Genomic DNA, 25,590 nt, shown 5'->3' on the forward strand with positions numbered 1-25,590 from the left:
TTTCTCCAAGGACGACCACGACAAGTTGTGGTCAAGGTTCACCAGTGCTAAACATGGCACGCCTTTCTCACTGACCACCTAACGTCAAGCATGCACGAGATGAGCATGAAAGCACTCAGAGGTCACACAACACACACACACATATATACAAGCTAATATAAGTTATTACATATAACACAATCAGATATATATATAGAGAGAGAGAGAGACAAAAGTACATATGTATATACTCACGGTACATTATGTTACAAGACGCAACGTGCTAGTATGAGATCTAGTTACCTAGGTAGCAACAACGGTATTAAGCGCCAGTGTTAAGTAAGACCTCGTCATCTCGATCCTCACCAGAGAGGCAGAGATAGATACATGCATGTCGATCGTGTAACATATAGCAACCTACAAAACCTGATCACAAAACTAGATATATTACTAGTCTCTCTCACAAGCACACTGATAGTCAGATATGCGCATAGGCACAGTAATAATATACATATAGTGTATGCAAGTACGGAAACTATTTCCTAGTAAAGTGATCTCTCTCTAGATAGATACCACCGATACGTGCCGCTGCTCAAGATCAGGAAAGGTAGTAGGCAACTCGAGCTAGCTCAGTGGCCGCTGCCGCCCCAGAGGAAGGAGCCCATGGCGAAGCTGCGCTTCTGCTGGAGGGAGCCGGCGACGGGCAGGCCGTACTCGGAGAGCAGGCGGTCGAGCTGCCACTCGGGCATGGCCTCATAGTCCTCCTTGCTGTACCTCGGGTAGTGCAGCGGCATCTGGAAGCACTGCCCGCACCCCACGGCCTGTTGGTCCCTCTTCCCGTACCTCGCCGCCATCGTCTCCATGATCGATCGCCTTGGCCTCTGAGCAACTATGCGTATCTATCTCTACAACTACAAAGCTCCGTCTCTCCTTTGAAGAACAAGGGTGGCGTCTTCTTCGATGGAAGAGATCGATCGCCAGCTCGAGTTAGGGAAATGGACCAGCTGGTGGACGCCTTTTATAGTGCCGCGCGGCTGGAAATATCCTAGGGTCCAGCGAGCAGTCACGAGAAATTGTATGTGCAAGCAGCTGATGCTGGGCGGCAACCGACTTGCAGGGCACCCGCACCCGTGTGGCGGCCTGGCCCTGGGTCCAGAGCAGCAGCCAGCCGGCTGAGGACGGGTGAAACCGCGAGTGCTTCGACTGATCGATCGGACAGTTGGAGATGGCAGCAGGTGGGTTGCGTTAACGCAGCGCGCGTGCAGGAGGGCGGACGGCCCACGCCCGTGCCCTGGCGCCGATGGCAAGTCGCGTCCGCCACCCGCGCGCATGCATGTCAACGCAGCGGGCGCAGGCGAAAAAGCGGGGCGCTTTTGTGCCGGTGGTGGGGCTGGCACGACACGCGCGCATGGCGTTGCGAGGGTCACGTCGTTCACGGGATCGCATCATCTGACTTTGCATCGGCAAAATCATATGCGCTACAGTAATTTTGATGTTAGTGCTTCCTGTCCGTAGGTCACAAATGGACGGTCAGGATTCAGTGGTAAAGTACTGCTACAGTCATTTTAACAGTATTTTGCTACAGACTGTTAGGGTAATTTGCTAAGTAACCAGCTGCAAATTACTGTAGCACCTCTGCAAAGTCAGAGAATACGGATCCTCGTTCACGTGACCCGTGGCTACCTGCAGCAGCGCCCGTCCGTCGTTCTGGCTCGGCATAGCCACTAGGCCGGCCCCGGCGGGGGATAGGTGGTGGTGGCCCAACGAACCGTGCAGTGCAGGCGTCGTCTGGGGTAGTTCGGAATGGCTCAGGTGAAGCGCCCGATCCATGTTTGCGAGATCCTCTGGTACGTTCTAATGGCCTAGTGGTCTCAATGGCATGATGCTAACATGCCAACCAGGCCAGATAATTGTTGTTGCCACTATTTACGTGGAGCAGGTAACATTGCAATTGCAACGTGCATTGTTGTTTAAGCACCTACTCCTACTTTATATACGCCGTGGGAAAAAAGCAAACACGTAATTCGTCAGCGAAAACAAGTTGCCCGAAACGAACGCCTCCCAACTCCAAATGCAAAGGCGCCAAAAGGTAGCCGAAAGGGGTGCTCGCTACTGACCGGTCTCGACGGTCGCAGCTGTAACCAGAAGAGAACCGAATCAAATCTGCCGGCCGGCCGGCCAACCAATCGGTTGCATTGCGGTCGTCCACGGCTAAATCGAAGCAACCAACCATAACCAGGTGACCAGACGAGACATGGGTCCCGTGATGCTACGAGTTTTTTTGGGCGACACGGAGGGCTGAACACATGCCACGCCACCACCTGTAGCTGTTGCATCTTCCAAACAAGAATGTGAGGCACAACTATAAAATGGAGGAATGGAAAAATTTGAAGTTCAATAATAGTTGTTGCACTGCATTCCAAAGGCATACGGAGTAGTGAGAATGATTCAAAACATACAAAAATTAATATAATGAACATTGAGTGGAAAGAACACTTTCAATCTTTTCATTTAGCTTAAGGTGGGTTGTTTACTTGACAAATCTAATTGTTTCTCTATTTCAAAGTTCAGAATACATGTTGGACGCATGAATTTTCATGTTCATTTTGTTAATTCAAGAAATACTGTGTAATGAACTGATTTATAAGTTAAACGTATAGAAAAAGGAATATTGAATACTGAAGCTTCTATCAATTGAGTAATTGACTATAGGTCCAACAAAAAAGGTGTTAGGTATAGAGTTGTGCACCTCCATTAATCTGTCCTTGGGCCATAGAACCTTTTCTTTGGCTAAGATTGATCAAAAAAAAGAAAAGAAAAGAAGAAAAACATAATACAAGTAATAACAAATGAAATTCTGATGGATTGAAGGCACCACGAAGTAGATAGAAGCTGTATCTACCAGTGCAAAATAAGAACGGGGAACGAGGAGAAACAAATTTAAGAGAATGCTACTTCCATCAGAAGTCCAGCATTATTAAACGTGACTATATATGCCCAAACAAACTATCTGTCAATCTGACTCAGGATATTTGCGGCTCATCACTAATAAGGAGCTTAGAAGCAATGCAATGATATACATTAGTGAAAAAAGAAAAGTTCAAAACTGTAATAAATAGATAAAAAAGCATAAACTCACCTCTGCAAAGAAATGAGAGGTTGATTAGTGTCAGCTGAGAAGTAGTTTTGAGCAGAATAACTGAAAATTCACCTCTGCAAATAATTCACAAGAAATGACTCTGGTATAGGTATAGTATGCTTTAGTGATTAATGTCAACATGATTAATAAGACTAACAAGATTTGCTACTTAGTCTGATCAAAAATACATGACATTTTTTATTTTTTATGATCTTTATCGTGTAACTTTGATGACTGTTTTCTATTAGAATATAGTTATAATATCTAATAAAAATATTTTTAAGACAAATCTACACGTATGATTTTTATATTTCTAAACTAAAAATTTTAGAAGCTATTGACGGTCAAAATTTTAAAAAATTGACCGGATCTTGATCAAAGTGTCAAGTATTTATGTTCGGATGGGAGTAGTATGCAAAGGTTTAGTCTTATGGATGTAGGAGATGAATTTGGGGTTACAAACACCTTAATGAATTCAACAGCAATGTCAAATAAGAACTTTGTGAAGATATAAGCATCCATTACTATAAAAACTATTTTTGGGACATCTAGGGTTATTTTCACAGGCGGCCCAAATGACAAACCGCATGAGCAGACCCTTATAGTTTTGGACCGTCTGTGAAAATAAATTTTCACATGCAACCATTTACGATAGCCGCATATGTAAATTGTTATTTTCAGAGACAGTTCCTTATATGAATTATCTTTAGAAATGAGATGATTAACAGATGCAGTTCATATAAAAAACCATCTCTGTAAATGAGTATTTTCAGAGGTAGTTTCTTATGTGAACCGTTTCTGATAATAGGGGTGATTTTCATATGTGGTTCCTTTTGACAATATGTTGTAAAAATTCATAACTTTTTCATACGAAGTCAGATGTTAACAAACTTTATATAAGAATTGTAGCCCTCGATAAGATCTATAACTTTATAGTTGAAACTTTTTCATTTGAAATAATTTAGATGTCAAAATATTCATTTGACGTTCAGATAGAAGATATCAAAATGATTGCATATATTATTAGTATCACTAGTACTTCTGTGCTGAAATGGTAAGGAGGATTCACGCAAACTAAGAGATCTCGGGTTTGAGTGTTAAGAACCGCATGTGCACATAGCGCGAAAAATCGCGTGACTTGATTGGGCAAAAAATCGCTTTTACAGACAAATAATATCAATTCGGGGGTCAATTATCACAAATGGACCACTTAAGGAACCGTCTGTGATAACCGTTTTTCACGAGCGGTTATTTAAGTGAACTGTCTGTAGTCATCTATTTTCAAAGGATTTGGACCTGAAGCAGGTGGCAAAACACCTGTTTCTACACCTGAGAAGCACCGGCTAGTTTTAGAAGTTTAAGTTATAAATACTCCACCACCCTGGCCATTTGAGTCGCCTAGAGCTCAAGGGCGAAAAAAAAGAGAGTAAAATATCGATTTGTAACAGTAAAATATCGGAGAAATCACGGATGATTCTGTAGCGGAGTGTACAGTTGCGGACCCATTATCAACTTGAGGAAACCAGGCTGGACAGGGGAAAAGCTCGACTCTTTTCGGGCCTAAAATCTGCCCAGGCAGGTCCTTGCGAGGCGTCGAGCTCGGAATTTTCGGGCCAGGCCAGGCCAAGCCGCGCGAGCGAGAGAGAGAGGGATTCACAGCTGCTTATCAGGGCAGGCTCGCTTGTTTTAGGCCCGTGGCGAGCTGCCCACAAACACCCCGAACCGCCGTCGATATTGGATACAATGTTGCGACAATGGCAATTTCAACGGGTAGATAGGAGCAGTAGTTACGCAGTTGCAATCGTGGTCGTTACTTGCAACTGACGAGTGGTGACTGGATCAAATCTTCTGGACACATGTGGTGCACAAACTGGCGCGTGCAAGAGCAAGTACTAGTATTGTTTTTCGGGGCAGACAAGCACGAGCTTTCCTTGACTCTGAAGTAGTTGTAGAAGTTGTGTCAAAAAATTCGATGTAAGAGTGAGTCTGAGATATGATTAATTTAAAAAATAGAGTAAAGTTTTTTATCTAGCACGTTAACTGTTGAAGATTAGTTTCTGATAATATGTCTGTAAATTGATTGGATACCTTCGAGAGTAGGGATTAATCACGAAAAGAGATAAAACAATGTATACAGGTACAAGCCTTCGATTGGAATAATACTCTACGTCTTGTGGGGGTGTTGATACCTTTATTAATGATTTCGAGTATAAACAAGGTGATAAGACTATTACAATAATTTGATTGGATCTAATCTATCCTAGGGCTCAAGTCGTCTAGTAACTCATTTATTGTTGCCTTCCGTGTTGCTCGTAATTCTTTGTTCGTGTCTCCTCTCCTCTCAACCTTTTCGTCTTATACAGGGTGAGGTACCGACTCCTATCTAGCCGTAGTCGATAGAGAATTGTTTTCCTTGACGTCCAAGTAGATATACCGGTTTTGAATACAAATTGTATTGATTTGGGTAACCAATCTAACCCCTCTCGGTATGTACTTTCTTGATTCCAAGTGTATCAGGTACCGCTGATTCGGCTCCGCGATATCTGTAGCTGCCGAATATGTTTCATATATACCTTGTCAGTATATAATATACTTGTCAGTGACATAGGAACCAGGGGGCCCCAAGTCCCGAGACCAGAACAGCAGAGTGCCACGTGGCGCCCTCCCGCGGGGGTTATCTCCCCGAGGTACGAGAAGATCAAGTCTCGTGAGAGGGTGCTCGAGGTCACGAACAGTGGTCCCTGAGTACCTGAGTTCCCCGATGACCCAAGAAGATCAAGTACCGGGAAGAGAGTGCTCAGGGCTACGAATAATGGCTCCCGAGCACTCAAGTTCCCCGACGACAAGAAAGGCCAAGTACCGGGAAGAGGGTGCTCGGGGCTGCGAACAGTGGCCCCCTGAGAACCCGAGTCCCTCGAGGACCCAAGGGAAGTCAGTTCCGGAAGAGAGTGCTCGGGGCCATGAACAGTGGCCCCCGAGCACTCGGTTCCCCGAGGACCCGAACAGCCAGTTCTGGGAGATAGTGCTCGGGGCCGTGAACAGTGGCCTCCGAGCACTCGGTTCCCCGAGGACCAAGAAATGGCATATTCGGGAGAGAGTGCTCGGGGCGACGAACAGTGGCCCCCAAGCACTCGGTTCTCCGAGGGCCTGAGAAGTCCTTCGCCGGTGGCCCCCACAGAGGTTGAGCGGTGAGGTGTCAGCTGATGAGAGGTTCGATGCTGTATTTAAGAGGGCACGTGGCCTGTCACTTCCAACTGTTCCCCCTCACGCCTGCTGTCAGTTCCTGCCATGGCCTGGCAGGGAGGCGTGGGGACATTTAATGCACAGGTCCTATCGCGTGACATCCGGCGCGCCTCGGAATAACATCGTGAAGCCCAAGGCGCCCCGCCTGCCGCCCTGCTGTGTTAGGCTTGCTCTGACCGGGCGGGCACGCCGGGCTGCTCGGTGGCTGCCCGGTGAGCCCTCCCCGCGGCGTCCGTTGAAGAACGGCATGATGACGAACAAGGCCGGACGGGGCGCGTTTTCAACCCTCCCCGTCACCTCACGCAGCAGCCCATGATGGTTGCTTTCCATTTGTGACGCCTTGGAACTCGTGCCATCCTTTCTGGGCACACTACCGCCCCGACGGGTATTTAAGCTGGGCGGGCTCCCCGGAGAAAGACAAGTTGAAGAGTTCGACATTAACTGAGTCAGGTCCAGACAACGAAGGTTCAGTTCGGTTCAAGTCTTGAAGCCGGACGAGCAGCGTAGAACAAGGAGCACGAAGCTCTAGACTTAGACAAATATTCTTGTACACATCATATACTCAGAGAGATATTCTCAGAGCATTTATAGCACACACACAGGAGTAATGTGTTACGCTTAGTGCGGCCTGAACCTGTCTAAAAATCCCCTGAGCATTTACTACTTCTTGCATCCGATCATTCCATTCCACATACATCTCATTTATTCTCATTTATTTCATCCGCAAAACGGATTCAGAATCATCCCACAGCCGAATCTCAAAGGGGTCCCCCCGCTTGAGGAGTTCACCCTCCGACAGTACTCTTTATACGTATATACCCTATAGTTAGATATTCGGCATAACATATCAGAGGATGAACAATAAACTCGCTGGAGGGTTTATGCAGAGAGGTTGCTCAGCTTGGAGTTGACGAGATACACACACTAAATGTTTTGATGATAAAAATTGAAAACCATAGAATGATCCTGATGATGTAGCAGTGGGCTCCAATAACTAGTTTCTATTGAATTCATCGAATCTTCCCATGTAAAAAAAATTATTCATCAAAATATCCGATGTTTACAGTTTTTTAATCTAAGAAACAACGACTAATTTTAGAAATTTAGCTATAAATAATCCATCACCCAGGTCATTCGAGTGGACTAGAGCTCAAGGGCGAAAAGGAGGGTGGTTTGGATGCTGAAATACTGACAATGCACGCGTTTGTGTATCAACCAGTAACAGTAAAATATCGGAAGGAAACGGGACGGTTGGTTCGGAGAAATCGCCGATGCTTCTGTAGCGGAGTCTACAGTTACGGACCCATTATCAACTTGAGGAAACCAGGCTGGGCTGGGGAAAAGCTCGACTCTTTTCGGGCCTAAAATTTGCCCAGGCAGGTCCTTGTGAGGCTGTCGAGCTTGGGATTTTCGTGCCAAGCCAGACCAAGCCGCGAGAGAGATATTTACAATATTTATAAAAATACATGTTCATTTTAAATATTACTCATTTAATCTACTTCGTTAGTTAATAGGGTGTAATTGCTCATCCAATATGTGACAACTTTAAAAAAATAAAAACAAAAAATATTATGTTCTATTACTCTCGAAATTTCAAAACACTATCAAAATAGTTATGAATACTGTGTACAATAAAATTTGTTTTTTCTCTCATTGTAACAGTAATTTTTGAGCTAATTTTTTTAAGATAGATTATAGCATCCTATACGATATACTCATCTAATTGTAAATATAATAATTTTTCAAAAAAATTTATAACTATTTCGATAGTATTTTGAATTTTAAGACGATAAAACTTAGTGTTTCTTAAGCTGTAGCCCGTTGGATATACTGTTGCGACAATGACAATTTCAACGGGTAGATAGGAGCAGTAGTTACGCAGTTGCAAACGTGGTCGTTACTTGTAGCTGACGAGTGGTGACTGGATCATGTCTTCTGGACACATGTGGTGCACAAACTGGCGTGCAAGAACAAGTACTAATATTGTTTCTCGGGGCAGACAAGCACGAGCTTTCCTTTCCTTGACCGATTAAAAAATAAGCAGCTCACGAGGATTCACAAAACGAGTGAATTCGAGCGGTTACCGAATATCAATTTGGCTGGGATTTTGTTTCCGATTTATAAATTTGATTGAGTGAATTTATCTAAATTTTTACCAGCGATTTTCGTGATATTAATTTTTTTAGAAAATCACCTGGTCCTGGTTTTCAACCCTCAAACGAATTTGTAGGCGCGGCGGCTAGCAAAGAACTTGATTTGGACACACAACAGATCAGTATATAATACGCTCCAACTAGTGTTTGATTGTTTCGTAGATAGGAGCAGTAGTTACGCAGTTGCAATTGTGGTCGTTACTTGTACTGACGAGTGGTGACTGGATCAAGTCTTTTGGCCCAATGGAGCACATGGACGCGTTCATGATCCACCAGTACGCACCACAACACATATAAAGCCTCGTGGTATGACCCAGCTGAAACACACAACAATCACCGATCAATCGAGTTCCAAACTCGCTTCAAAACCCACAAACAAGCAAACCCAAAAGCATCTTCAGTTCTTCTCATCGCGGCTGAGAACACGATGGCAGTACCGTCGCGGCGGCCGCTGCTCACCGCCGTCCTCTGCGCCTGCCTCTGCTCGCTGCCTTTCTTCGCGGATGCCAAAATGCACCACCACACATGGGACATCGAGTACCGCTACAAGTCCCTCGACTGCTTCGAGAAGCTGGCCGTGACCATCAACGGCGAGTCGCCCGGCCCGACCATCCGCGCCACGCAGGGCGACACCATCGTGGTGACCGTGCACAACAAGCTCGAGACCGAGAACACCGGAATCCACTGGCACGGCATCCGGCAGATTGAGTCGCCATGGGCTGATGGCACCGTGGGCGTGTCGCAGTGCCCAATCTTGCCTGGCGAGACGTTCACCTACAGATTCGTGGTTGACAGGGTAAGCTGTAAGCATACATGCATGCAACTACTTACTACCATCTCCGGCGATAAACATATCATCAAGTGGTAGACTAAATGTGTGATCTTTTTTTATTACAGCCGGGCACGTACCTTTACCACGCGCACTACGGGATGCAGCGCGTGGCCGGACTCGACGGCATGATCGTCGTGTCGGTGCCGGACGGCGTCGTCGAGCCTTTCACTTACGACAAGGAGCACACCGTCCTGCTCATGGACTGGTGGCACAAGAGCGTGTATGAGCAGGCCGTCGGTCTCGCGTCCGATCCGCTCGTGTTCGTCACCGAACCACAGGTACGGACTAGCTTGAGAACACAAAATCGATGTGATCATGTCATTGTGCACGCGCCTAAAGTCTGCAACTTGACGACGCATTTTCCCTGTTGCTTTGCCCAGTCTCTGCTGATCAACGGGCGAGGAATGTTCAACTGCTCGCTTGCTCCCGGCCGTGCCTGCAACGCCTCCCTCCCTGACTGCGCATTGCCGACATTGTTCACCGCCGTGCCGGGGAAGACCTACCGCCTACGCATTGGCAGCCTTACGTCCCTCTCGTCGCTCAACTTCGAAATCGAGGTACACGAGCGTCAACCGAGTGCATTTGTGCTACCGATATCCTAATGCACGAACCATCTTTCATGGAAAGACATGCTGCAAAACATGCAAATTAAACTGTCTTCAATATTTTGCAGGGCCATTCGATGACGGTGGTGGAAGCCGACGGTCACTACGTGAAGCCGATCGTCGTGAAGAGCCTCTTCATCTACTCCGGCGAGACGTACTCCGTCCTGGTGAAGGCCGACCAGGACCCGTCCCGGAACTACTGGGCCGCGTCCCACGTCGTCGGCCGCGAACGCAAGACGCCGAGCGGCATGGCGATCGTGAGCTACGTCGGCAACAACCCACGGATGCCGCCGCCCACCGCGCCGCCGACCAGCCCCGCTTGGAACGACACGGCGCCCAGGGTGGAGCAGAGCAGATCCATCGTCGCGCACCCGGACCACGTCGAGCACCCGCCGGCGAAGGCCGACCGCACGCTCCTCCTCCTCAACACGAACAACAGGATCGGCAATCGCGTCAAGTGGGCCATCAACGGCGTGTCTCTCAAGTTCCCGGCCACGCCGTACCTCGTCTCCATGAAGCGCGGGCTGCGGGCCGCGTACGACCAGAGTCCCCCGCCGGACACGTACGACTACAAGAACTACGACATCGCCTCGCCGCCGGCGGCGAACGGGACGGTGGCCAGCGCGGTGTACCGGCTGGCGCTGAGGTCCGTCGTGGACGTGGTGCTGCAGAACACGAAGGCGCTCAACAACAAGAGCGAGACGCACCCGTGGCACCTCCACGGGCACGACTTCTGGGTGCTCGGTTACGGCGACGGCAAGTTCGAGCCGGAGAGGGACACCGGGAAGTTCAACCTGAAGGATCCGATCATGAAGAACACGGTGGCACTGCACCCGCTGGGGTGGACGGCGGTGAGGTTCGTGGCGGACAACCCCGGGGTGTGGCTGTTCCACTGCCACATCGAAGCGCACGTGTACATGGGCATGGGAGTGGTGTTCGAGGAGGGCATCGAGAGGGTCGGCCGGCTGCCCACGTCCATCATGGGCTGTGGACGATCAAGGGGCCTGCACTGAGGTAGTCAGTTGTGAATAAATCAGACCAATTTGTTTCAATATTTTGTGCCGATTGGCGAGCACAAGCACTGGTGTGTGTGGAGATGCAACATTTTTTTAAAATTGTATGTATTTTGTAATACTGTTACTGCATGATAAATAAATAAATCTCTCTCTTTTCTTTTCTTTTCTTCTCTTGTAAAGTAGAAATGCTTGTGATCACCGAGCATCTAGATGCGCATGAATGTCTTATCACGACAGTTCATTTGTATTGAGATTCGTGCTCTAAGAATATGTGAATAAAATCATTAGTTAGGTGAGAAAATCAACAGAAAGATAATTATTATATAAAAAAATGACTAGAGGAGATTAGACATGTATCCACAAGTGAACTTGGAGTTGCATTTCCCACTAATCAAGTTGATGATGGGTCATTGTACGCTTGTTCCAACATGGGCCAAGTTTGCAATCTCCGTCCACACCTGCTGAGTATTTAGAGCCCAAACAGGACGGGTCAAAAGTATAAATAAGCTCACGAGAAGTTGGGCCATGCCCAGTGCAAGTAGGAATTTTTTAATTTTTATATTTTTTAAACCTGAAATTTGTAAATATACATGCTCGCTTTTAAATTTTATAAATCTCTACTCATATCGCTCGTTAAGTTTAAAAATATATGAAAAAAAATCGTGCAACTAGTGGTTCGTTATAGTCCCAACTCTGGCTACCGACAAAACAATTTGTGGCTACAGTATCCACCGCTGTTAGAGGTGGTTATTGGGATGTCTGATATTTTGATCTATTTTGGACTGTATTTTACTAAATTAGTCCTAGCTCTCGGTGGTATAGTAGTAATTTGTATCATAATCATATAGAGGTAGGCTTGTACACTTACTCTCTGACAAATAATATAAATATAGACCGTAAACACACGGTTTCATGGGACATATTTTTTATCACTTTAGATATTTTCATTATCTCAATTTCTTCTTTAAGTTTGAGCCATTTTAATGAGTTGATTTTCGTCACACGTGTTAGTGGAAGACATATTTCTTTCACCAATAATTTTTTAAATCCGAGATTTGTAAATATATATGCTCATTTTGAAATTTTGTAAATCTAAACTTATATCGCTCGTTGAATTTAAAAATATATAAAAAAGTCGTGCAACTAGTGGGTCCGTTACAGTCCCAACTCGCTGCCCGTCCTGTTAATCCAGAAGCCCCCCGACGGCCGAACCTCCTCCGTCTCCCCTCCCGTCGCAATCGAGACGCGACAACCTCCACTTCGCCCACAAGGGTTTTGCCGCTGGAGATGGACGCCGCAGGTCCCGCGGCGAGGTTCTCCGCCCTCGAGGCTGAGCTCGCCGCCAAGACATCCCGCATCGCCGACCTGGAGGCTAGGGTCTCGCTCCTCTATGCCGAGAACGCGCGATTGCGGAAGGCCTTGGCCAAGGGAGAAGGAACGGACCGTGCAGGCGAGGAAGATCCGAAATTTGGTCGGTTGGCCGCAGGTTTAGGCGGAAACAAGCACGAGGCGGTCGAGAAGCAGGACGGGAGTGTGGCCTGCGATGTTATAGAGGTCAGTGACTGCGAGGAGGGGATGGCTATTGGTGTCAACGAGGGGAGAGGGCCGGAGGAGGGCGTCGTTGCCGTCCCGACTCCTCGGAAGCGTGCGGTGCGCGTGGTGACTGGAGAGAGCGAGGACGTGGAGGACGCCGATGGAGGCAATGGAAACGACAAGGGGAGCGCCCGTTGCAACAGCGATGCGGGGTTGGAGGATGATGATGTTCTGATCACGGCGCGGTGTAAGAAGCGTGCGGCTGCACGGGTGGTCACCACTGATAGTGAGGACGAGGATGAGGATGGTGGTGAGCTTGGGAGTGACGAGGATGATGAACATGATAAGGAGGGTGGTGTTACGCCCAGTAGGAAGCGCGCGTTGCGTGGATTCAGTGACAGCGAGAATGAGGATGGCAATGAGGGTGTTCATGTGGTTAGATTGGAGCCTGCTTCACTTGTAGTTGCAACACATATTGAGAGTGGGGAGGAGGATGAGGATGATTCGGTCCCCATTTGTCAAGCACTCAAGAAGATGAGGAAAAAGAGGGTTAGAGATGGCAATGATGATGAATTGGGTGAGGCAGAGGGGTGTTCTACTCCCGCAACAAGGCGCTTGGCTTGTTTGGTTAAAAATCAGTCAAAAGGGGGGCGAGCTGCACGCCAAGTGCTTGACTTTGTTGAACCCAAAGAATATGAAGGGAGTGAAGATGATATGGAAGAAGACAATGATATGGATGAGTTCATAAATGATGATGATTCTTTAGAAAATGCCACTGATTCTGCTGAAGAATCCTGTGCTGAACCAGAAGTATCCGATGCGTCTGCTCGGAATGAAGAATCCTCTCCAGAACCAGAAGAGTCTGACAGTGAGATAAACTATGCAGATGTTATGGCTTGCATAGGCCGTAAAAGGAATTCTAAGGATTGGGAACATGAGGGACAAATGCTATCAGCATTCGATAAACACCCTGAGCTTTGCTTGAAAGCTGTTTGTGCACTCTATCGGAAGCAAACTGAGGATGAACGATCAGAAAAGGCCACTTTGATTCATAATAAAGAGGGATTTAGCCAGATAGATGCCCGAAGGTATGCGTACATGCATCTCCATTGGCTTGCTGCACACTAGCTATTTAGTTGGTTTATTAGCATATCATTGCTTGCCAAAATAAGCGAGGGGGAAGTGTTTGAAGCAACTTGAATCCAGCATAGTAAGAACTTTCTTATGGACATCTATTTATTTCATGCTCTTTTTCCTTTAGGTGAGAAAAGATTTAAAGTCAGTGGATGGTTGCACCATCAACTGTGGGCTCTGTTAGTTTTGGTGTTTTGTTACATTTGTAAAGTACTATATTTTCTTTCCCATGTTACTGTAGGTGCTTAGCAAGATACAATGTGCAGGTTGAACTGCTAGATATGGCAAATTTTCTTCTTAGGAATCAATGCTGAATTAGTTTCATAGCGCTGCATTCTTACAATAAAGTGCTACTGAGGTATTAACGAGCATCTGATGCACATAGATGTTGTGAATTAACAAGAAAAGTGAATAGATTTATTACTGTTACCTTAAAGATTTGGTCATCATAATGCTCAGAGTTGGATACAATTTTGTTCAGTAAGGGCTTCATAAGCATCTAAAAAGTTTAGGTTGAGAGTCTTGTTGAGTGCTAATTAATTCACACAAAGATACATGTATTTGCTTTAGCTCCTAGTCTGCTGTAACCACATTACTCTAAAGAGTAAAGTAAAAGAAATGACGAGCACTAAGGAAGTTTTTCGCTTTCTCAGTCTGCTAATATTTTATTGCACTCTGCTGTTCATTATAGGGGATCTCGCATAGCGGAGTTTCTTCTGGATGGTGACCCGTATGGTCCACTGAAGAAGACTGTCAGTGATTTGGAAGAGTATGATCGTTATGCTCTTGAGTTCTGTCACAATGTGGCTGCACGTTACTCAAAACAGCTGTTTGCAATTTATCAGAACAAGGAGGACACCTACTTTCGTCCATAACCTCTGGTAATGCTAACACCTTACGATGACCTTTCACGTGACCCTTGTAATACCTTGCCTACTGTCTGCCTTGATCTTTTGTATATGTGTGTGTGTGTGTCGTTTCCTCTAGAGAAGTTAGGACATGTTAGCTTTAGTTTTGGGGAATGTAGCGCCCTAATACACAGAGATGCACGCTGCTAAGCAAAGCGAGTGTCTTATGGGGTTTGTGTTGTGCTGTGTGTACCTTATCCTAAGTTCTCTGTGCCACAATATCCCTGTTTAATACGTACCCATAAGATATTAGAAAGGTTTGGTTGCTCTGTTTATTGAGTTGGGCCTTAAAGCCTTCTCCCTTGCAAATGGAAGCACGACCGATTCGCTGTTACCTCCAGGTCCATATGCACTGGTTAAAGATTTTGCTCACTGGGGTTGATTTTTTGTAAGGCAAACCTAGGTACAACATTTTGACATTTGTAAGAGAGTTGAACTGGAGTGTAAGTTTATGGCATTAATAAGTAATATAATTTCAGCTGAGTTGCGTAGTTGATCTCAATGCAAAAATCAATAAAAGGAAGATGAACAGTATTTTACCTGATTAGAAACTGGCCAGCTTGATACCAATTTCAGGCTTATGGAGAATGTGATGAATTCTGCTAGAGAAGCGGAACCGTAGCTTGAGGTAATGTGTAGTGATCCTGGCCAACAAGCCGCGTGATGTGTCCCTGATAACCAATAGAAATTGTTTCCCATTGCATTACTAGCATGAAAGCAACAACAAAAACTTAACAGAACTTGCAAATTGGCCACTGGGTCCTGTAGTGCAGGACCAGCATTTAAGCATAGCAGTTATGAATCATAATCTTCCATTGAGATACATAAAGCATGGAGTCGTTGGCTCGTGGCTGTACAAGTATGTGGCACAGACCCTTCCGTGCAAACCATGATGAAGACTAATCCATTCAGCCGATCTACGTAAGTGTCAGTTGTAGCAGTTACAGGTTAATTTCTGTTCCTCTGTTTGCTAAATCTAACAAAAATGTGAACGAGCTAGAGATTTGTGTCAGTTGTGAGCACTTGTCGGTTCCTGAATACCACTGAATTCGACGACGACTTGCTTCAGACGACGACTTGCTTCATTTCTTCAGAGGTTATGGGCCTTTTGTCATGACATATGACCGGTTTACATATATTTCTTTATCGTATTGATTGGAAGGAAAGGCATCATTGCACCAAGAAAGCTTGAGTGTTCCCTTTCAAAATATCTATATCTAACATATGGACCACCTTAATCTGCACCACCCGTTTCCTGGGTACCTTGTAACTTTAACTGAATCATAATTCAGCACCCTATCTGGCGTGTGCATACCTTGTGTGCTGAGCCATGTGTTGCCAAGATGTACTACCCATCCTTTGACTCATCTGTCTCTGAAACTTGAGCACTCTTTCTGCCAATATCTTTGCTTGTTACTGCTCGCAATATTAGCGTATTGCTGATACTCTCATTTGTTATGAAGGTACACTTGTGGCACATAAGCTGAAATTGGATTCTTTGCAACAGCTGAAGCGCTGATCGATCAGGGGTGTCTGACTCTCAATTATTAATGTCCCGGCATTGAGTTGGTTACAAGTTGCTTTGCTCTGTTTGTTGACGAGGGTGCATTGTCAAGATATCAACAGCAGGTGATAGCTTGCCTCAAAAAGCTACTTCAACTAGTATGTTATTCCTTGATGGAGAACGCAAGCGTTATGGACAGCTAACTGCCGCAGGCAGAAATGTGAACTAGGCGTCGCCGGGTTGAGGCTGAGCTAGACTGGGAGATACTATTAGGATGCCAATGTGTGTCCCGTACCCACAGCCCACGATAGAATTTCTGTAGCTGAAAAGAATGTGCCCAGGGCATTCATGGCTTATTTGACTTGTTAGTCCTTGAAACGTCACCCACTGATTCTGTTTGCATCTGATCATCCTCAGAAACCCATAGATTGGCATGCCAGAGCAAGGAAGCCAGTCCCAGGACCGTTCTACACGACGCTCACTGATAAGTTGCATCAAGAGAGAGTCCCAGAGGTCCACACACTGTGCAAACAGCCATGTCGACGCGGAGAGCTCGAGACCAGGGACCAAGATCACATGCCCATAGCTGCCCATGGGGTCATGGGGACGTACTACGCCTACGACCCAGACCCCAGCATGCAGTGCACGGCAGCTTAGGTCCGTGACATCCATGCATCGCCGAGTGCCTACTGCTGGTTGTGCGTTGGGATGCGTCCTTCCAAACGCGGAAACGCCAACTCCACGGACCACCCTCGCGGCCGTCTCCACCTCCGGCAAGCCGGCCGGTCCTGCCTGCCTGCCATTGGTTGCGCTACTGAGTGCAAGAGGACGCACGGCATGCGTCATGAGCAGCTTTCCGGCGTGGTCTCACTGCCATGGTAAGCGACCAGTCACTATGCAGTGCATGCATATGTACCTGTGGTCTCCCCCCCTTGGTGGTTCTGGGACGCCCGGGGTTCAGGCTGGCCAGTGGCCACCCTGGGATGATCCTTCGCAGACCAATGCACAGAACAACTGCCTCCAATCAGATTCCTGGCCACGCTGTGCCTCATTGTTTCTCCTCTTGTCCCCATCAGAAGAGCGTATTGCATGGAGCCCCAGCCCGGTAAGGACAGCTTCTTACGCAAATATCAAATATGAATTTGGACTAAAAATAGTACCAATAAAGAAAAAGGTGTGTGCCAATGGCCAAAACATGTCCCGAAACCTGTTTATCTTTTGTCAGGCAGTAGCAGGACAGGCCAACCCAAACCCTTCTCCTGTGTGAAACTGAGGCGTGCATACCAAAGTGGACTGGACAAATGCAGTGGTTGGTTGTATCGCCATCTCCTAACGATGCCAGAGTCTTACATCGATCCATGAATCGTGAAGCTAACCTCACCAAATCATGTCTTGGTTTGGGCGTATGCAAGTTGTCGCTGTTGAGACCATCCCTGCTGCAGCTGCACCCTTCCCCATCCTGATGCCTTGAACAGGCGCACAACTGCCAGAAAGGGGTTGTGCAACGAATTGGCTACTAGTAGATGTCAAGGCAGTCCCTATACAAGATGCCGCGAAATAAAGCAATGCTATCTCTTGTCTTCCCTCCTGTTTCTCCAGGACTGCTGCCTATCTTGAAGGATGTAATATGACCTAGTCCAGCATTTAAAAATACATATGAATTTGACTCAACCAGATTATAATTAGTACTTTTTTTTTATTTTGAAATACATCAACATCAGAACATCTAAATAAAATTTATGACAGTACATGCCGGGGGGCAAACCTATCATTTGAGCCAAGTTCAAGTGTACTTAGACCATGGGTTGGATCAAGCCTAATACCATCTTCAAGTTGAAATAAGTTACCGCTATTGGCTGGAACCAGGCGTTGGATAATAATCTAATGGGTACTAAAGAATTGGACTCCTAGTAGCTCTGCATTAGTTCCTCTAAAAAATATTAACTATGCATTAGGTGGATCAGTATGATGCCATGGGATCGATCATGTGACATTTTGGCTGTCCAAGTCTTAGAAGTAGATGCTCTAACCAATTCATGCACTTTAAGAAGGCACTTGGTATGAGACGGAGCCTTACTTCTGTTTTGAAACATGAGTTTGGTGAAATATAAACATTTAATCTGAAAAATAATAATAAGACAATTTTGGTCTGATTCATTTAATTGAAAAGATATCTTCGATATCTTTTTGCGGGCACCAGATATAGTATACCTTCATAAGAAAAAAAGATATATCATACCTTAAGGTCCTGATTGGACTTTAATACCTTACAAAATATTTATACAGGCTTTACATGATGCGGTCGAGGCCCAGATATGTAGCATTAACTATTGTTGATGTTTTCCTTTTTTTTTCGGGGCCAACTACCTGGTGGTTGACCACAAAATAGCCAACTAATGGTCACTCTTGAGAGGAAACTACCTTACCTGTTTCCACTTCTCAGCCAACTTCTTTCACCGTTGAGCGCGTCCAGCTTCTTCTTCCTCCTTCCGCGCTCCACCATCGGCGTGGTGGTCGAGCGCGGCTGGGCGGGTGCAGCGCAGCAGGAACAAGCGGGAGGCCGCGCGCATGGCAGAAGCAGCACGGGCGGCGGCATTCGCGCATGGCTTGAAGCTAAAGCACACGGATGAGAAAAGTGCTGGATGTGTGTACTAATGTATTTTTTTATTTAAATTCCAATTGTTTTGGATCATTCAAATGATGCCAAAAATTCTATGAAAATTTCCTATAATACTTGGGGTGGTTAGGAACATATAGATAAATTGTGGCACTGCATCATAGAACGTGTATGTATGAATCAAGAGTATTTCAGAAACATGGAATGCAAACTTTTAATTTTAGAAAAGCCCAAAATAGGTTCCAGGAAATTTTAGATTTTTTTTTAAACTACAAAAAAAATTGAGTCAACAGATCTCAGAAAAATAAATCAACAAAGGAAATGTTGAATCAACATGTTTCAGCAAACAGAAATGTCAATCGATCTAATGTATCAACAGAAAATATTGAGTTAGATGCCTTGGAATAAAATGTTGTTCCAGCAAAAAATAATGAGTTAAGATATATCGGAATAAAATTTTGAATCAACGAAAGAAATGTTAAAAAAAAGTTGACTTAACACTTGCTAAAAAATGATCTCAGATTGTTGCGTCAACACATAACATAAAATGATATCGAATGGATGAAAAGATATCTAAGAAACATGTCTTGTAAAATTGTTGAATCTGCAGTTATAAAAAATGTTGAATCAACAAAAAATATATTGAATACAATTGTCAAAAATGTTGAATTAAAAAAATATGTTGACTCCACTTTTTGAAAAATTATCTCAGAAAAACATGTTGAGCCAGCAAGCCTGTAAAAAAAATGTTGAAATAAAAAATTGTTGACTCAACATCTTACTGGCCTTATCCTTCTTGATCAACAAAGTAAGGTGTCAATATCAGCTGGAAATTGCTGTCACTATCTGTGACTACATAAATGTTTTTTTTTTTTTGCTTTGTTTGACAGGGGTGGCTGCATAAATGTAATAAAATCGCTTCCAAGTGAAGCCCCTCCATTTCCATCAGTGAATAAAACAGGAGACAGCAAGGTGATTTTCTATAGTTACAAGACATCGAGTGAATTGACCCAGCTGCTCCTATTTACTGCCTTTGAAGAAGGAAAGGTGAAGAGCTCTCGCAGAGTTGGACTGCTCACTGCTCAGTGTCATCAGCAAGCACCTATCGCCGGTCCAAATCGCTCGGCCCCCTCCTCGAAAGAGAGAGCCTTTACCTGGTTTGGATTTGGATATGCACCCGCCCGCGCGTATGGGCGTGCCCGGCTGCCCGTCCCGTCCGTGTATATAATGCAGGGCCTCCTCGCTGTACTTGTCTCGTCGGTCGTCGGTTCGTCACACCGCACCAGGTGCCAGCAGCTGCGTCCTGTCTAGGTGTCTGAGCAGGAGGCAAGGCGGGGAAAGGCTGCCCGTGCCTCCACTCCCGTCGTCTCCAACCATTGTCCGACCCCGCGGCGGCATCCTCAGGTGCGTTCGCCCACGCAGCTCCACTGTTCCTCCGGGGGTTCCTCCTCCTCGCTGTTCTTGCCCCTTGCTCTGTTCTTGGGCTAGCTGCCTCTCCGTGAGCTCCGTTCTCTGCTCCTGTGGATTTCTTGTTTTGTCAGAACGAACAGAGCAAAGGAGATAATGATTATTGGGTCGTCTTTGCCTCTGAGTTGAACCGATTTAGCAATTTCGAGGTGTTTTTCTGTCTCCAATTTTTCTCTTCTTCCCTCTTATTGTTGTTTATTCCACTTCACGGGCGGCGAGAAGTACAACTGGGTCTGGTGTTTTCTGGTGCTCTGTTTTTATGGCCTCCATCGGCTTTTCCTCGTCGAGATGTGCTCTGCTGCTGCTTTCTTTCATTTTGTCCTCTTGAGCCTTTTTATCCGAAGAGCACTTACTCTGCGACGCAAATAGCAAAGTGAAACCTGCACTCAAATCCAATCGCTTTCGTCATTTCTTCACCTAAAGTTGGAGCACAGCTGCACAAGACTTCAACTACCTGCATGCTCTGTTCCTGACTCCTGTTCTTGTTCCGGTCCCTGTTTTAGCTTCTTGCAGGGCACCGCAGGCCGGTCGAATCTAACTAGAGCAGAGGGAGGGAGTGAATCTGGAAGCAGCGGCGAGATGTTGGAGAAGAAGTGCGAGTTCAACGGGGAGGAGGTGATCGCCGAGTTCGAGGAGCTGACGCGGGACGCCACCGCCGTCCAGCGGGAGACGCTGCGCCGGATCCTCGCCGACAACGCCTCCGCCGAGTACCTCCAGGGGCTGGGCGTCGCCGGCCGCACAGACCCGGACTCCTTCCGGGCCTGCGTGCCGCTCGCCACGCACGCCGACCTCGAGCCCTACATTGCGCGCATCGCCGACGGCGACACCTCCCCAGTGCTCACCGCCACGCCCGTCACCTCCATTTCCCTCAGGTTAGTAGGCAGTACCGGTATGTCGCTGCTGCTGTTCAGCTTGGCTCAAGCCTTGACAACTCACCATGATGTGCGCCAATCCATGCAGCTCCGGCACGACTCAGGGGAAGCGCAAGTACCTGCCCTTCAACCAGGAGCTCGTCAAGTCCACGATGCAGATATACCGGACCTCCTACGCCTTCAGGAACAGGTACGTACACGTACACGCCAAATCATCATCGGTCGAGGCGATAAGCTTCGCTTGTGCTTGTGTTAGACGCTCGAACAACCAGTCCTTTTAGACCATCTTGCCTTGTCATTTCCGTGCACCAAGTTCCTAGTTTTGGTGCTGGTTCTGGGCCTCGCTCCTTCAATGAGGTCAATTCTCGGATGGTCCTCAGATCACTGTTTGCTGGTAGTTACAAGGAGCAAGTGTTCACGCGACAGCTAGCTCGAACTACAATTGGTGATGTGCAAGTGCTAGCAGCTAGCTAGTGACAGTGTCGCCGATCGCTTACCTTGTCTGATCTCTACGCACAGGGCGTTCCCCGTCGAGGACGGCAAGGCGCTGCAGTTCATCTACGGCAGCCGGCAGTTCACTACCAAGGGCGGGCTCACGGCGACCACGGCCACCACCAACGTGTACCGCAGCGAGGAGTTCATGCCCACGATGCGCGCCATCCAGTCGCAGGTCTGCAGCCCCGACGCGGTGATCTTCGGCCCCGACTTCACGCAGTCGCTCTACTGCCACCTCCTCTGCGGCCTGCTCTACGCCGACGAGGTCCGCATCGTGTCCGCCACCTTCGCGCACAGCGTCGTGCTCGCCTTCCAGACCTTCGAGCGGGTGTGGGAGGAGCTGTGCGCCGACATCCGCCACGGCGTCCTATCGCCGACGCGGGTCACCGCGCCGGCCGTCCGCAAGGCCGTCTCGGCCCTCCTAGCGGAACCGAACCCCGCGCTCGCCGACGACGTGGCGCGCAAGTGCTCCGCGCTGAGCAACTGGTACGGGGTGATCCCGGCGCTGTTTCCCAACGCCAGGTACGTCCACGGCATCATGACGGGGTCCATGGAGCACTACGTCAAGAAGCTCCGGCACTACGCCGGCGGCCTGCCCCTGGTCGCCGCAGAGTACGGCTCGTCCGAGGGGTGGGTAGGCGCCAACGTGGAGCCCGAGACGCCACCGGAGTCCGCCACGTTCACTGTGCTCCCCAACATCGCCTACTTCGAGTTCATCCCTCTGACGACCAGCGACGGCGGAGCCTGTGCCGACGCGAGCTACGCCGAGGCAGAGCCCGTCGGCCTGACGGAGGTCACCGTCGGCGAGCACTACGAGGTTGTCATGACCACCTTCGCAGGTACGTTACAATTCTTCTTCCACGTTCGTGTCGATGCACACGGCGTGTGATGCTTACTATGCTTTTGCACGTTTGCTCAACAGACTTTAAAATTTGAACAACTATTAATACCTCATAGTTGTACTTAGACATTATTGAAGAAACAACATCGCTGTAGACGCGAAAATCATTCGTTTGTCTCGATATATATTTACCATTTTAGAGTTTGGATAGTACGACGAACAGTCGCTTGTACAACTGGGAAAATTCTACTCGACACACAGCATCGTTGTAGACGCGAAAATCATTTGTTTGTCTCGATATATATTTACCATTTTAGACTTTGGATAGTACGACGAACAGTCGCTTGTACAACTGGGAAAAACAAGACAAATGCCATAACTTTGTTATCAACAGCTACAGATGCAATTTGCAAAGAACCTTGCTTTGTCCACGCAACACTAGTGCAAATCTGTGGTCACAGTGACACTAGAGAGAACTTTCGTTTCTCCTCACGCCTGCTTCTTTGTTGACTTCACGTCTGACCGCCGAAGGAGGGATTGAGACTCCGGCTGTCACTGACTAGTTTCCAAACCCTTGGGCTCTGTGATCGATCACTCTGGTCGCGAACAATGGCCGATGCTTCTTTTTCAAACAAAGCAGATGGCTTTTCGGTACAATGAGACCGGATTCCTGTTGAAAACGTCAGGAGATCTGAAGTCGACGTTAGTTTTGCTTCTGTTTGGCTAAATGTAATTTAGTGCGTCAATTGGTAGGTCATCAGAAACTACTACTCGAAATTGGTGACACAATATGTTGGAGTAGGTTATGAACAATCGTCGTTTCAAAAAAAGTTGTTAACAATATTGGAGATTAGAAGTATATTAATCGGGAGTCTCCGCTATATTTTCTACACCACATTAGGTGTACAGACATGTAAGCCTGCACAATCTTCTGCGATGTACATATTCATTAAACCTGGAATAAAACGTGGAGTAAAACAGAAAATAACTATAACACAATCTCGAAAACGACTCTAATATTTCCCCGTATTTGTACGTCCATCAGTAGCTGCAGTGTTACTGTCCATAGCCTGAATGTTAACAAGGCAACTGCAAAGACTGAATCAGCACTTTTAGACTGAAAATTAATCATTTGATGTGAAATGCTATATTGTTTCAAGAAAAGAACACTGACCAGATCACGACTTCTAGAGCTACTAGCATATAGTAAAACAATATAATTGTATGTAAATTACGGATTAGGTGTGGAACTAGCAGATGGACCAATAATTTGGTGAGACAAAAGGGCTTTTGTCGGTTTGCCCACCGTTCATTGTTCTTGGCCCTTTGTAGCTTGGGACTGCTGTTACCGAACCTGACTCATAGTTAAACTCAATATGACCGACAGATGGCGTGCGTTCACATGTGCTTCTTCGCCTCTTGTTTAATAGTAGTGGCTGAAATTTCAGGTTGTCTACTGGTCTAAGCTGGTGCTGGAACCTCTCTCTTTCGTCACTTGTAGGTTGTGCCTCCGACGATTTTGTATTTTCCTCAGCACGTCAAGTGATAGGCTTTGTTATGGTATAGTAATCTCGACACTTGCACTGCGTGACTCCATGGATAGGCATGAGCACCACACTACACGAGATGATGTGACCTGGGACCCTGTCAGATAATCGGATAAGGATTGGTCACACTCACAAGTGAAGTAGAGAGAGAGATTCCTGTTTGTTATGACGATTGTTCTTGTGAATGAAATGTGAATTCTGGTGGAGTCGTAGTAAAATTTTAATGGATTTATGCATTGGCGGCGTGATGAGTTAACTGAAGATATTTATTTTTGAAATGGCAAGCAGGGCTGTACCGGTACCGGCTGGGGGACGTGGTGAAGGTGGCCGGGTTCCACAACTCGACGCCAAAGCTCAAGTTCGTGTGTCGGCGGAACCTCATGCTGTCCATCAACATCGACAAGAACAGCGAGCTGGACCTGCAGCTCGCCGTCGACTGCGCGGCCAAAATCCTGGCCGCCGAGAAGCTGGAGGTGGTCGACTACAGCAGCCACGCCGACGTGTCGTGCGACCCGGGCCACTACGTCATCTTCTGGGAGCTCAACGCGGAGGCTAACGACGACGTGCTGCAGAGCTGCTGCGACGAGCTGGACCGGGCGTTCACCGACCCCGGGTACGTGGGGTCGAGGAAGGCGCGTGCCATCGCGCCGCTGGAGCTGCGGGTGCTGCAGCGGGGCACGTTCCAGAAGGTGCTGAGCCACTACATCTCCCTCGGCGCCCCCGTGAGCCAGTTCAAGTCGCCGCGGTGCATCGGCCGGTCCAACGCCGGCGTCCTCCAGATCCTCTCCGGCAATGTCAAGGCCTTCTTCAGCACCGCCTACGACTGACGGACACCACGCGCCTCGAGCAGGTGGCAGACGGTGACGCAGCGAGCATACAGTGACAGATTAGGTAGCTGCAGCAGTCGTGCAATAGTTGCAGTTCATCAGGAGTTGCACGCAGATGCAAGTGGGTGTGATCGTGGTAGAATCGGCGCTGGTTCAGTGGCCGCAACTGATTTATCTATTGCCAAATGTGCACTGTCCAAATTGTGTCTTGTATCTGCCGGTTCTGCGTCATGGAGTTTTTTTAATAATACTATTTTATTAAAAAATTATAAAAATAATAGTTAAATTAAAAAATTACAAGAATATGTACCTCGGCATGCGGAATACCGATAAGATACCTATCGGTACTCTAAATACCAACAATTTACGTGCGTTAGCCCTGGGGATATGTCGTTATGCGGAATATCGACAGGTCATAGGTCTGGCTAAACAGAGGTACCACATAGGCTTTGCGTGGAGCATAGTTGCTTATCGACATTCTGAATACCGATAGGTGACACATTATGGCCTATGGACATGGAATGCCGACGTATAATACGTTATGACCTATCAGCACGTGGAATGCTCACAGGTGACACGTTAGGCCAGTCAGCATTCCGTGTGCCGATAGACCCTTATCTATTCCACGGCTGGCAATACGTATGACCGTACATAGCGGGCGGCAACGGAGAGCATCGACGACGAGCGGGCGTCGCGGGGAGGCATGCGGCAGATGGGCAGATGACTATTCTTGCAATTTTATTTTTCTGTCTATTATTTTTGTAATTTTTAAATAAAATAATATTATTAAAAAAATTCCTGCTTCATGCATGTGGCCTGTTCGCAAGTAGCAGTATTAAGTCGAATCAAATAAACTTGTTAATCTTTCGATCCGAGCG

General features: G+C 47.0%; 4 protein-coding genes across 4 annotated transcripts; 3 read left to right on the forward strand and 1 right to left on the reverse strand.

Annotated features, from left to right (window-relative positions):
• Positions 1–205: 205 nt before the first annotated feature.
• LOC133892745 (uncharacterized) lies at positions 206–979 on the reverse strand. Its single transcript, XM_062333691.1, has one exon. The coding sequence runs from the start codon at positions 840–842 to the stop codon at positions 609–611; it is 234 nt and encodes a 77-aa protein (XP_062189675.1). The 5' UTR covers positions 843–979; the 3' UTR covers positions 206–608.
• A 7,886-nt stretch (positions 980–8,865) lies between these two features.
• LOC133909741 (L-ascorbate oxidase-like) lies at positions 8,866–11,123 on the forward strand. The gene is made up of 4 exons (XM_062352299.1): positions 8,866–9,310; positions 9,412–9,624; positions 9,727–9,903; positions 10,020–11,123. The coding sequence occupies exons 1-4, from the start codon at positions 8,942–8,944 to the stop codon at positions 10,962–10,964; spliced, it is 1,704 nt and encodes a 567-aa protein (XP_062208283.1). The 5' UTR covers positions 8,866–8,941; the 3' UTR covers positions 10,965–11,123.
• A 1,025-nt stretch (positions 11,124–12,148) lies between these two features.
• On the forward strand, positions 12,149–16,407 carry LOC133892754 (uncharacterized). Its single transcript, XM_062333702.1, has 3 exons — positions 12,149–13,588; positions 14,326–14,515; positions 16,006–16,407. Exons 1-2 carry the CDS (start codon positions 12,255–12,257, stop codon positions 14,507–14,509), a joined length of 1,518 nt encoding a protein of 505 aa, XP_062189686.1. The 5' UTR covers positions 12,149–12,254; the 3' UTR covers positions 14,510–14,515; positions 16,006–16,407.
• A 3,329-nt stretch (positions 16,408–19,736) lies between these two features.
• On the forward strand, positions 19,737–24,960 carry LOC133892762 (jasmonoyl--L-amino acid synthetase GH3.3-like). Its single transcript, XM_062333714.1, has 5 exons — positions 19,737–20,067; positions 20,634–21,002; positions 21,091–21,192; positions 21,522–22,336; positions 24,174–24,960. Exons 2-5 carry the CDS (start codon positions 20,710–20,712, stop codon positions 24,710–24,712), a joined length of 1,749 nt encoding a protein of 582 aa, XP_062189698.1. The 5' UTR covers positions 19,737–20,067; positions 20,634–20,709; the 3' UTR covers positions 24,713–24,960.
• Positions 24,961–25,590: the final 630 nt, after the last annotated feature.

The sequence above is a fragment of the Phragmites australis genome, chromosome 2 (genome assembly GCF_958298935.1).
Source record: "Phragmites australis chromosome 2, lpPhrAust1.1, whole genome shotgun sequence".
NCBI lineage: Eukaryota > Viridiplantae > Streptophyta > Magnoliopsida > Poales > Poaceae > Phragmites > Phragmites australis.